The 10,929-nt window shown below is 31.4% G+C and overlaps 2 protein-coding genes across 7 annotated transcripts; both read right to left on the minus strand.

Annotated features, from left to right (window-relative positions):
- Positions 1-75: 75 nt before the first annotated feature.
- On the minus strand, positions 76-3,449 carry LOC111907860 (uncharacterized). 5 transcript variants are annotated; one of them, XM_052770386.1, is made up of 8 exons: positions 3,326-3,449; positions 2,980-3,002; positions 2,108-2,363; positions 1,262-1,384; positions 1,004-1,162; positions 750-922; positions 539-644; positions 76-387 (listed from the first exon to the last, which is right to left on the minus strand). In XM_052770386.1, the coding sequence occupies exons 3-8, from the start codon at positions 2,336-2,338 to the stop codon at positions 358-360; spliced, it is 822 nt and encodes a 273-aa protein (XP_052626346.1). In that variant the 5' UTR covers positions 2,339-2,363; positions 2,980-3,002; positions 3,326-3,449; the 3' UTR covers positions 76-357. The 5 variants fall into 5 exon arrangements, with proteins under 5 accessions (XP_052626346.1, XP_052626348.1, XP_023759435.1 ...); XM_052770388.1 differs by having other exon boundaries at positions 2,246-2,363; positions 3,213-3,345; XM_023903667.3 differs by having other exon boundaries at positions 3,213-3,345.
- Positions 3,450-4,254: 805 nt separating this feature from the next.
- LOC111907862 (dihydrolipoyllysine-residue succinyltransferase component of 2-oxoglutarate dehydrogenase complex 1, mitochondrial) lies at positions 4,255-8,912 on the minus strand. Of its 2 annotated transcripts, none has more exons than XM_023903668.3 (15): positions 8,787-8,912; positions 8,321-8,402; positions 7,925-8,011; positions 7,488-7,536; positions 7,359-7,386; positions 7,090-7,160; positions 6,743-6,817; positions 6,596-6,651; positions 6,431-6,475; positions 6,076-6,342; positions 5,901-5,995; positions 5,734-5,824; positions 5,543-5,653; positions 5,264-5,458; positions 4,255-4,726 (listed from the first exon to the last, which is right to left on the minus strand). In XM_023903668.3, the coding sequence occupies exons 2-15, from the start codon at positions 8,378-8,380 to the stop codon at positions 4,535-4,537; spliced, it is 1,422 nt and encodes a 473-aa protein (XP_023759436.1). In that variant the 5' UTR covers positions 8,381-8,402; positions 8,787-8,912; the 3' UTR covers positions 4,255-4,534. The 2 variants fall into 2 exon arrangements, with proteins under 2 accessions (XP_023759436.1, XP_023759438.1); XM_023903670.3 differs by lacking the exon at positions 8,787-8,912 and adding an exon at positions 8,602-8,649.
- Between the last annotated feature and the right edge of the window lie 2,017 nt (positions 8,913-10,929).

Consider the following 10,929-nt stretch of genomic DNA (forward strand, 5'->3'; position numbering starts at 1 on the left):
AAGTTGTAGTCATTGTAAATGGTTTTTGCAAATAATGTAACAACATTCTGAACAAAATGCAAAACAAACATAACATTCTGGAAAATGACTAATATTGAAAATAAATAAATAAATAAAATAACATTCTGTAAAATGAATATTTTTTTGTTTTCACAACTTGTCTAAAGTTAACGATTATTATAAGATACAATACTATTTATTATGTATTTCATTGAAAAAAAAGACAAAAGCGCTATGCAATATATTGTTCACAAAATATATCACCCTTTCTTTAAATCAAGTATAAATTAAGTGCTACGTTTTTACACATGGTTTACTTTGAACAAATATTTTTAAGTCTTAACCTTAATCGCCATGCTATACCCGTGGCCACTGTGGACTAACAACCTACACAGAACCAACACACGTGTAAGCTTTTCTCAAAAAAAAATCAATTTTTGTCCAACTAAAAATTGCAATTTTGTCTCATTAATTAATATCAGTCTCCAATGCAAGCCAAACACAGTACAACCTGTTACACAAACACTGTGACACTGACCTCGAGTGTGCTAAAAATTAGTCTCATTCGGCTAGCAACAACCGATGGCTCTTCCGCACACCCCACCACCGCCATTTGCTCTAGTTGAAGTGTTTTCACCGGAAGCCTTACCCAAAAAAAAAGATATATTTTAATTTTACAACATAAAGAAAATATTGATTTGAAAATAAATTTTTGATACAAAAGAATGTTTTTAATTTTTTATTTTTACCATGCCATTCCTCTTAAATAGTAAGCGTTGGCTATTATGGCACAAAATCCTTTCCATTGAAGCTTGATTTCATCTGAGACAGGTGGCGTTGGAGACCACCGAACTATGGTGGGTTGTGGTGTACACAATATGGTTATGAAGATAATACTCAACCATAATATACACTCGTTCACCTGTATCATGAAATATGGGATTTTCTAATATAAATGAAAAGGGTATATTTGGAAATTCCGTTTTTTTTTTTTTTAAATTACCTCTTGGTAACAAATCTTAGATTTAAGACCGGTGGCCCCACCATAAGTTTGCATTTCTTGGATCTCAATTCCGGATTCTTTGATATTTGTAAGTTCTTTTCGTAACCCTTCATCAGTGCACCCCAAAGCATATGCGTTTACCCCAGCACTAATGAATTCCTGATTGGATGATTTCAAAAAATTTAATAATAAAATTGTTTTCTTCACACTTAAAAAAAAAAAAAAAAAAAAAAAAAAAGATTAATTAACAAAGTTTACTTTTAGATTGTCGGCTCCTCCTCTGTCTATGAAGTTGCGGTATCTTTTAAACAAGCTTATTGCTATGTTGCGTGATGATCGATACTCTTCATCATCTGATGAAATCGCATCTTGTTGTTGACACTAAAACAATTCAAGAAAACAGACTTAATTGCTATGACTATTTCTTTTTTTGAACAAAATGAATCAGTGTAAATGATCACTTTACCTTTATGTCTACAAATGATGTGGAATAAAAATGACTATTTATATGTGACATGTTATAATGACAAATTTTGACATTTAAGAAACTTAAATTAGAACTTTTTAATATAAACAAGGGAAATTTACGATAAACTCCGACTATTCTGGGTTGGTTTATGGTTTAATCCTAACATTCATTTTTCGAACAGAAAAGTCTCAATTATCTAATTTTATATGATAATCTGTCATTTTCTGTTGAAAAAAAATAATAAAGACTGTTTCGTTAATTTGGGCAAAATATAAAATAATCGGGCCTGTTCTGTTGAAAAAATAAAAGTTGAGATTAAACCGTACACTAACCCAAAATATTGGGACATTATTAGAGTACATATATAGTTTAATAGAAAAAGGCTCTTAACCCAGTAAAAGCCCTTAAATTTGGTAGAAATCTTCGGTTTTACCCTTTTGCGAATTCCTAGTTCATTAAAGTTGGAAGTTTGCAACTATTCTATTTCAATTTTACCCTTTTGAGTTCTGGTTCATTAAAGCCCTTAAGTTTGGCAGAAATGTTTATATTTTCTCAAATTTTTATTAAACATCATTTATGGACAACACTTAATGAAGAAAAAAAATAACAGAAGAGAAGAGGATGTTGCTTTTTACTAGTAATCTCTTGGATGTTGTTTGATGTGAAGATCGGTGAATTTTGTCACGATTAAAGCAGCTTTTTGAGGAAAAATGTGAACTTTGAAATCCATTACTACAACATCCCTTTGCAACCACACAAGAATTTACACTAACTTTGCAAGGAGTGATTGGATCGAGCCTAGTGGCAATATCCGTAAATAAGCAAAAGTTGTTGATAGCTCCTGGACTTTGAGTCATCATCACCATGGTTTAACCATGATATGGTAACCACCTTCAAAAATACAAGTTTTGATACATGTTAAAGTAAAATGCATATGATAACCTTTATAGGAATATGCTTTCATTTAGTTGGGATATTATATTATAGCATTATACTCATAAAGTTTGCTTATTAAGGCATTGTACTATGAAAAAAAAATTACCAAAATTAAAGCAATGTACTTTTTAATTTTTATTTCTTGTTGAACATTATACTTAGAAAAACTTACTTAATTGTAACAATGAAAATTGATTTGTATTTAGATGAGGATGAAATGAAAGTGGATGATATAGTAAACAAAATCAATGAAAGTACCTTTTTATTTCTTGCATTTAACTGTTGATAAAAAGAATATTTTTATCTTGTGAAAATTCTCCTATTACTTAAGCTAATCAACGACATGGATGATGCAAATATGAAATGATTGCTAAAGTAAACATTAATCTGTTTTTTGCTATCAGATTCTTTATCACTAAAGTAAGGTTAAGGAGGAAACTGATGAAATAATAAACTAACACCAAATTGGATCAAACAATCAATTTAATTCTCAAAAAAAAACCTCTTAGTAACGATTCAACTGCAACAATGCTTTACGAATATAAAAAGAAAAAAAAAAAGAATTGCGTACCTAATAAGTGAAGATGAAATCGTCTGCAACAACAACAAAAGGTAGCTGAATTAAGAATAAAATCAAACTTTTTCTACAATAAAGACGAATGAATCAAATTAACGTGGTGTAGCATGTGGACGATCGGAAACACAATTGGTCAACGAAACGTCGACGAATATTCGATCGCAAATGTGTTATTTGAAAAAATCGATAGAAACAAAAGATCAAAAGTTCTAGGGTTAGCTACTCACCAGATCAGTATATATGGAAATTTATAACCAGATTAAGAATCGAATCAAGGTTTATTAGAGGAATTTAATGAAATACATATGCGTTGAGAAGATGAAAAGAGGTGTGTACATACATAAAGCCACATGTAAATGGATATTAAGCATATAGAATGAAAATGAATCCACGATGGGGCCACAAACTTGTACGAATGGCTATGAATCTTTGCTCCAAAAATGTTTAATACCATTTCAACAAATACAAATCGTCAAATCGATATGATCCTCTCGTGTTTTGGATTTGTGGTCGCCTAGTAGTACGTGGCAGTTGCATCTCAATCCAGTTGCAACTTGCAAGTTTTAATTTCTCAACAAATATAGAAAGTGATTCATTCACAAATAAAATATAAAATAAAATAAACTGTTATATATAATAACTTATGTATTAAAAGATTATATAATTTGTATATTATGTAATTTCTAAAAAAAGTTATATATGGATTAGCTGCGAAAATATAAGACTATTATGTTTAGTTTAATTATAAAACCATTTTCTTTTCAACAAAAAAATAACCATACATATAACATACCTCGTGAACAAACAATGATCATTTTTTTGACTCGCCTTCACAATATATTCGATTAATTTGTAACCCAATTATGTCTAATCCATAACACTATGGTCTCGTGTTTTTTAAAGAAAGAAAGAGAAGTAAATGTGTGGAAATTGTATTTAGGAGGGAAGAAAAGGAAAGAGAAGAAGCATAAGAGATTGTCTCCAGGTGTATTCGCGAATTCACAATCTAGGTTAACTTTAGACTAATAATGTTAATCATGGAACCAGTTTGGGATACAATCGAATCATTTCTTTGATTTCTCAACAAATATATCATAAAAAATAGATGATTGTGAAATAAAAAATAGATGATTGTGAAGAACGTGATAATCCAAATACCATGAAATCAATAAACACTTGCTCACATTTGTTTTTCCCTCCCATTTTCCTAAGTATGTCAGTCATTTTCTCAAATATCTTTTAAAAATCATTTACCCACACAACACATAATGAAAAAAGAAACAGAAAAATGTCTTACCTTCAAAATCAAAATGTAACAAACTCAAAGTAGAATTGTTTACCTTTTCAACAAGAGAGCATATATATCATTTGCCCTAAAAAAACCAACATAAACCTTCAAATGCACATTATCCCAAAATGAATCATTGTAGCCTCTAAAGTACTACCGAGGCTCTTTCGTTATACAATCTCAAGGACACGTTTTTTATTCCGCTTTTACCAAAACAAAAACAAAAAAACACAATCTCCTTCCTTGCGTTTCTTTCTTTCTTTATATATCAAGAAGCAGTCTTCTCGGGTCTTCAACAACATCCTTGATACGCCTCAAGAAGAACACAGCCTCTCTACCATCAATCAAACGGTGGTCATAAGTCAACGCGATGTACATCATTGGCCTCGCCTTTATTTCACCCCCAACAACCATCGGCTTGTTAACTATCGAATGCATTCCCAATATAGCCGACTTCACACAAAAAAAAATATTAATAATAAAATAAAATATAAATTAGTTTTTCTTATACACCATTATTGACATGTACAACACTAAGGGACTGTTCGCGATATGCCTCTTACTGAGTCTGGTAAAAATGTAAAAATGCTCGGTCAGATTCAGATTCAAACTGTTCCGTAAGAGGATGTGTCTGACTGACTCAATCAAACTTTGAGTTAGGCCCCGTTTGATAGACACTTTTCGAGATCTGAAAAGATCTTTCTGGATGAATGGGCTGGAAAGACTGTTTGATTTAATAAAAAAAAAAGGTTTTTCCCGATAAGATATGTCTTTCCCAGAAAGCTCCAAAACTATATCTTTCTGGCCGAATGGTCATTTTTCATCATTCAGCACAGTCAGTCAGATGGATAATCAAACAACATGGTTTTTTTCCCAGTCAGTAAACTTTCCCAGACAACAACTATCAAACGGGCCCTTAGACTTGATCAGATCTGACTCGATCAGCAATTATCAAACAACTGCTAAAGATGATGATGATGATGATGATACCTGAGGAGGGTTTATGATGGGAGTACTTAAAAGGCTTCCATAGACACCACCATTAGAGATAGTGAAAGAGCCTCCAGCCATTTCATCAATTGAGAGGGACCCACTGTTGGCCTTTTTAGCTAGACCATTGATTGTCTTTTCTATTTCAGCAAAGTTCATTTTCTCAGCATCACGGATCACAGGAACCACAAGACCCTTCAATTCAAAAACATATTATTTTTTTTTTAATTTAAATCAATATTACTATTTCTAGATAAAAGGGTAAAAGTGGAAATATACCTTTGGAGTACCAACTGCAATACTGATATCAATATAATCTCTATATATGATGTCATCTCCATCAATAACAGCATTAATGATTGGTTGATTTTGGAGCCCACTAACAGCAGCCTAAAAAACATACATCAACCATAACTAAATAAAAATAAATAAAAAAGTAAAATGCGAGAAACAATGGATTTGTAACTTACTTTCACAAATCCAGACATGAGTCCCAATTTCACTCCATGCTTCTCAAGGAAAGCTTCTTTATATTCAGATCGAAGTTTCATTAAATTCGTCCTAAATTAAATAATATAAATTTTAACTCATTGAAAATGTGATGTGAATTATTTAAATATAAAATATCATGACTTACATATCGACTTCATTGAAGGTAGTCAACAAAGCAAAAGTATTTTGAGAATCTTTCAAACGTGTAGCCACACGCTTCCTCAGCCTTGTCATCGGGACCTACAGTAAATTTTATAATATAAAATCAAAAAAATCTTGACTTTGACTTTGACTTTGACTTTGACTTTGACTATACTTACTCTTCTTTCTCTATCTTTTGGAGGAAGTTGAGGTTCAGATGCTGAAGGTTTTGGAGGTGGTGGAGAGGATACTTTTGGTGCCTCTTTTGGCGGTGGGGTGGGTGGTGGTTTCTCAACTTTGGCCGGAGCGGGCTCAGGTGCCGCCTTGGTAGGTGGCTGAGGGTCGGAATCAGATGGCTCCACATGGGTGGTTGCACCTTCACCGGATTTTGATATTATTGCAACCTTTGTACCTGGTTCCACTGTGTCTCCCTCTTTTGCAACAAACTGAGTTAAGGTTAAAAGGGTATGTGAGTAATTTTAACAAGAAGGATAATTCTGTACTTTTTGAATTCATACTAAAATTACAATTTACCTCTTTGATAACTCCAGCTTCAGGACTAGCAACATCAATTGTCACCTGCATGATTAACAAATTTAGAACTCATAATTACAGACACAGATTTGTTCTCAAGCTCTTGTATGTGCAAAAGACGAAAATGCCCTCATCATTAAAAAAAACAAAACAAAACATTAGTACCTTATCGGTTTCAATTTGGGCAATTGGCTCATCAACTTCCACACGATCTCCAGGTTCTATGAACAACAAAAGCAAAGTTTTTAAAAAAAAAACAAAAAAAGTAATTATACAAATGAAAGAGAGAAATAATTTGGCTTTTTAACATACTCTTTAGAAAGGTTGCTAGAGTGCCATCACTAATGGATTCCCCCATAAAAGGGACAACAGCATCAACCAAGTCACCTTCATAACAAAAAAAAAGGATATAATTTAGTCATTATAAAGTACAAGAAATGAAAAATGTACTTTTGTTTATTTGTTTATTATATTTACAGCATCCTACTTTCATTTCTTCCTATAATAACCTCGTACTTTAATGTTAGACAAAAAAAAAAGAGAAGGATTTTTTGAAGTACAATGATTAATAAGAAAGAAATGAAAATAAGATGTTACAAATAAATGAAAGTGTGTTATTGTGTATTGTGTTGCATTTATCCATAAGAAAAAAAAGATACCACTGTCTGAAGAAAAAGATCGGGTCCACAATTGTGTTGAAAAATCTGTTTTAAGTGATGATACAACATTCCTGTATAACATAAAGATGTTTAAGTAAACAAAGGTTAAAACACAGATTATTCCTATTTAGCATCAATGTAAATCAACTAATCATGTTTAATGTCATTTTCTTAATTTGTATAACATGATCTCTCAAGTTTCTTCAAAAAGAGCTATTGAGTGTGTGTGTGTGTGTGGAGATGGAGAGAAGGTACAAAAGTATATAAACCTTAAAGGCATTGAACAAACCGGAGCACCTGTAAAAGTTTAAGCAACAAATTAAGAAAGTAAGAGATTAATACATGCAAGAAGCTTTGAGTGTGAAAAATCAAATCTTTTTGTGGAATAAAGAACTTACATTGATGAATTTGTTGTATTAGGTTATGATTTCTTCCAAGAGTTTGTGCCTATAATAATAGCACATGATATCAACAAATAAATAAATTAATATGATAAATAGTGACAAAAATGTTAGGTTGGATTTCATTACTGAATACCAAACACTACCCAAAAGATCAAACTCAACTGAATTAATGCATTTGACAAACTATAAACATATAGGATTGAAAATGTAAGCATTCCTAACAACTTAACTTGTGATTATCAAATTCTACTGAATTTCATAACCACTCAATAGTCAAAGATAAAGAGTTACAAAAAGAAGATTTTACAGAAGAAGTGAATCAATGTGATTTACTACATTGCAGATGTTTATATGTGATAGCATATAGATCGTGTTTTGTGAGCATAATAGCAAACAAAAGAAGCAAAAAGAAAAAGTGATGAATGCATTACCTCAGGCACCAAGATTGATTCAACATAACCATGGGACTTGGATCCTGTCAATGCAGGCCTAGCCCTCCCTATAGATTGTACAGAGCCCTGGAAACAATTCAAACAAGTTATGTATATGCAAGGGTACATATACACACATATACGATATACACACATGTATACTGTGTGTGTACATATAAATATACATTGTGTATATGTGAGTAGCCTTAAATAATCATGCTTCAATGTTTGTTACTTCCCCAAATATTCTTCCATTTGACAAGTTTCCATAAGAAAAAGTTTAATGATTGGATTTACTATGAAATGTAACATCTCCTAATAGAACATATGAAGAATAAAGCGACAGGTTTTCATAACAAGAAGAAATCAGAAACGAAAATGGTGAAGCATACATACGTAATTCACTAAATTATATGAGCTCGCAGAAGCAGCTTTCCGCCTAAGGATTCCCAACATCTTGCCGTGCCTCTAATGTTTCCTACACAATATGAAAAATTCAATATCCATACAAGTGAATATAATCTAATCTACGCAATGATTCGACAGTTCTCGATCTCAAGGATAAAGATCTGAAACCCTCTTTAAAAACACCATCAAGGGAAAAACCAGCCCTAATTTGTAATAAAATTAAAATGAAATTTCGCAATCAATGTTGTAGAAAAAGAAAACAGGTATACCAAATTGCGAGACAGTTAGGGTTTCGAAAGACGATAGTACGATGAAAAAACGAAATAAGGATTTGATTTTTGCAGATTCATTTGATCGTTTAAATAACTAGAACGCACATCACGAGAAAAGCATATAAGCACTACACGGGTTAGATGTAAAAATTGCAGGAATCGAGTCAAAATCGAGTGTGTACCTGGTTTTTTTTTTGCGATGAAGAACTCCAGATGTAACGTGTTCGCTGTTCTTTTACATACACGGGAAAGAATTTATTCGAATGATGGGAGAGAAGCAGGGGAGCAGCCAATTTTTGAGCTTCTTTCTAGAATTATTATTATTATTATTAGTCAATAAAGACTGGAATTATATAAAATATAAAATTATGGATATGCTTTTTTTTTTTTTTTTGTCAATTTTTGAAAAATATAATTTATATTTGAGAATTTTCAAAAAATAACCAAAACAATGGGAATTTCTAAAAGGGTAATATAGTGTAGATTGTTTATACATTTAAGTTATTTATTTATTTTTGTACTTAGATTATTTATATTTTTTATATATGTTTAGAAACCTATGTTTTTGCCTTTGTATAGATATGACCATTGATGGTCATATCTGTACAAATCTGTACAAAGGCAAAAACATAAGTGACTAAACATATATAAAAAAACATAAACGATTAAATATATATAAAAAACATAAACATAAGTGACTAAATGTGTAAAAAATCTAAATAAATGATGAAATATGTAAAAAAAAATAAACATAAATGACTAAATGTATAAACAATCTAAAATATGTTACCTTTTTAGTGCATTATCCCTATCCGTAAAACCAATTGATGCGGGTTTTTTCGGTTTGGTTTTGCGGTTTTCGATTACTTTGGTGCGGTTTCAATTTTAACCGCGAAAAAATGGTGGTGCGTTTTACCTTGGAAGATTTTTTATGTTTTGAATCTACATAAATAAATGAAAATATTAATATATAAACCACTATTAATCATAATCATAATATGAAGTCAAAACATATGGAAAAACCTTACCAAATTTTAAGCCCGTCATCTTCTTATTAAATTCATCGATGTGTTACTCTTTATAGTACAACCAAGCTTAAGATCCACCGATGAACACCTAATTAAAATCTTGTGCACAAATTAAAGCTTCCACGGTGTCAAAGTTAAGTGGACTTCTATATTTATCAAAAACTTTATCATACGTAATAAATGTCGACTATGACGCACTCGTCGAGATCGACATAGCCAAAACACTTTATTTAGTATAGACAATATAGTGCTAAACTCAGTATTTGAGAAAATGGGTGATATTTGTGTACGTTTACCTGGAATCAAAAGTAGCAAGAGTTTAGTGTGCGATTTTACATTTCGTCAATTTTTCGGAGTTTGATATTCAGCAGGCAATGGGATTGATGCTTAGGAGGCTTGGACGGATAAAGGTTGGTGGACTTAGAGCAAACTACATTATCAAGTAAAATGGCAATTCAATTTTTTGGTTTGTCCCTTTTACTTGCTTAGTCTTTGCAACTATTTTTCAATGAAAATAGGTTTTTATTAAATAAATAATATAATTATATATATATATATATATATATATATATATATATATATATATATAATTATGCGGTGCAATTTTAGTTATTTGGTGTGGTTATACAATATAAAACCGCAGCGCACAAAAAGACTACGTTTTTTCAAAATTCAAGAACGCACCATCGATTTTTGTTATGGGTTCAGTTAATGTGGTTTTTCAGTTACGGTTTGGTTTTTGCTCACCCCTAATAGAAAGGCTTCTAGATATTGGGTATGCCCTATGCAGACTAGCATTTTCCATTTCTTCTGCTTTTCTTCTTTTTGCGAACTAATAAATGTTCTCTAAGAATTTAGATAAAACATAGTTAAAATAATACTACAACTTCAATGAGCTTTAGCCATGAAAATAAGCAAATCTATAGCCCATGTGTTTTGACAAAACATATCATCAACATAACGACATATAACAACTATGTAAGGAGATGTGTATTTGGAACAAATACACATGTCAACACTGTTGTGCTAAAATCCGAAAACAATTACAGTAGTGTCAAATCTCTCATGTCACTATTTGGGAGATTGCTTCAGCCTATATAAGGATTTAACAAGTCTAAAAACTTTGTTTTCCTGTGCAAGTATCACAAAACCTTCAAGTTGCTCTAAGAAAATTTCTCATTGAAATAACCATTCAAAAAGGTTGTCTTCACATCCATTTGATGAATGTACAATCTTTTTAAAGCTGATATTGCTATAAGAGTTATAAAAGAACTAATCCTAGAAACTAGGGCATATG

The sequence above is a fragment of the Lactuca sativa genome, chromosome 4 (genome assembly GCF_002870075.4).
Source record: "Lactuca sativa cultivar Salinas chromosome 4, Lsat_Salinas_v11, whole genome shotgun sequence".
NCBI lineage: Eukaryota > Viridiplantae > Streptophyta > Magnoliopsida > Asterales > Asteraceae > Lactuca > Lactuca sativa.

Bases quoted from the DNA above. Each gene is read 5' to 3' on its own strand.
- LOC111907860 (XM_052770386.1), bottom strand. From the start codon at position 2,338: ATGGTGATGATGACTCAAAGTCCAGGAGCTATCAACAACTTTTGCTTA. The intron at 1,163-1,261 runs GTAAACTTTGTT...TCATCCAATCAG, and splicing joins GAGGAGCCGACAATCTAAAA to GAATTCATTAGTGCTGGGGT. The intron at 388-538 runs GTCAGTGTCACA...GGTTCTGTGTAG, and splicing joins TAATTTTTAGCACACTCGAG to GTTGTTAGTCCACAGTGGCC.
- LOC111907862 (XM_023903668.3), bottom strand. From the start codon at position 8,380: ATGTTGGGAATCCTTAGGCGGAAAGCTGCTTCTGCGAGCTCATATAAT. The intron at 5,825-5,900 runs GTAAGTCATGAT...TATTTAATTTAG, and splicing joins ACCTTCAATGAAGTCGATAT to GACGAATTTAATGAAACTTC. The intron at 5,459-5,542 runs GTATATTTCCAC...TTTGAATTGAAG, and splicing joins TTGCAGTTGGTACTCCAAAG to GGTCTTGTGGTTCCTGTGAT.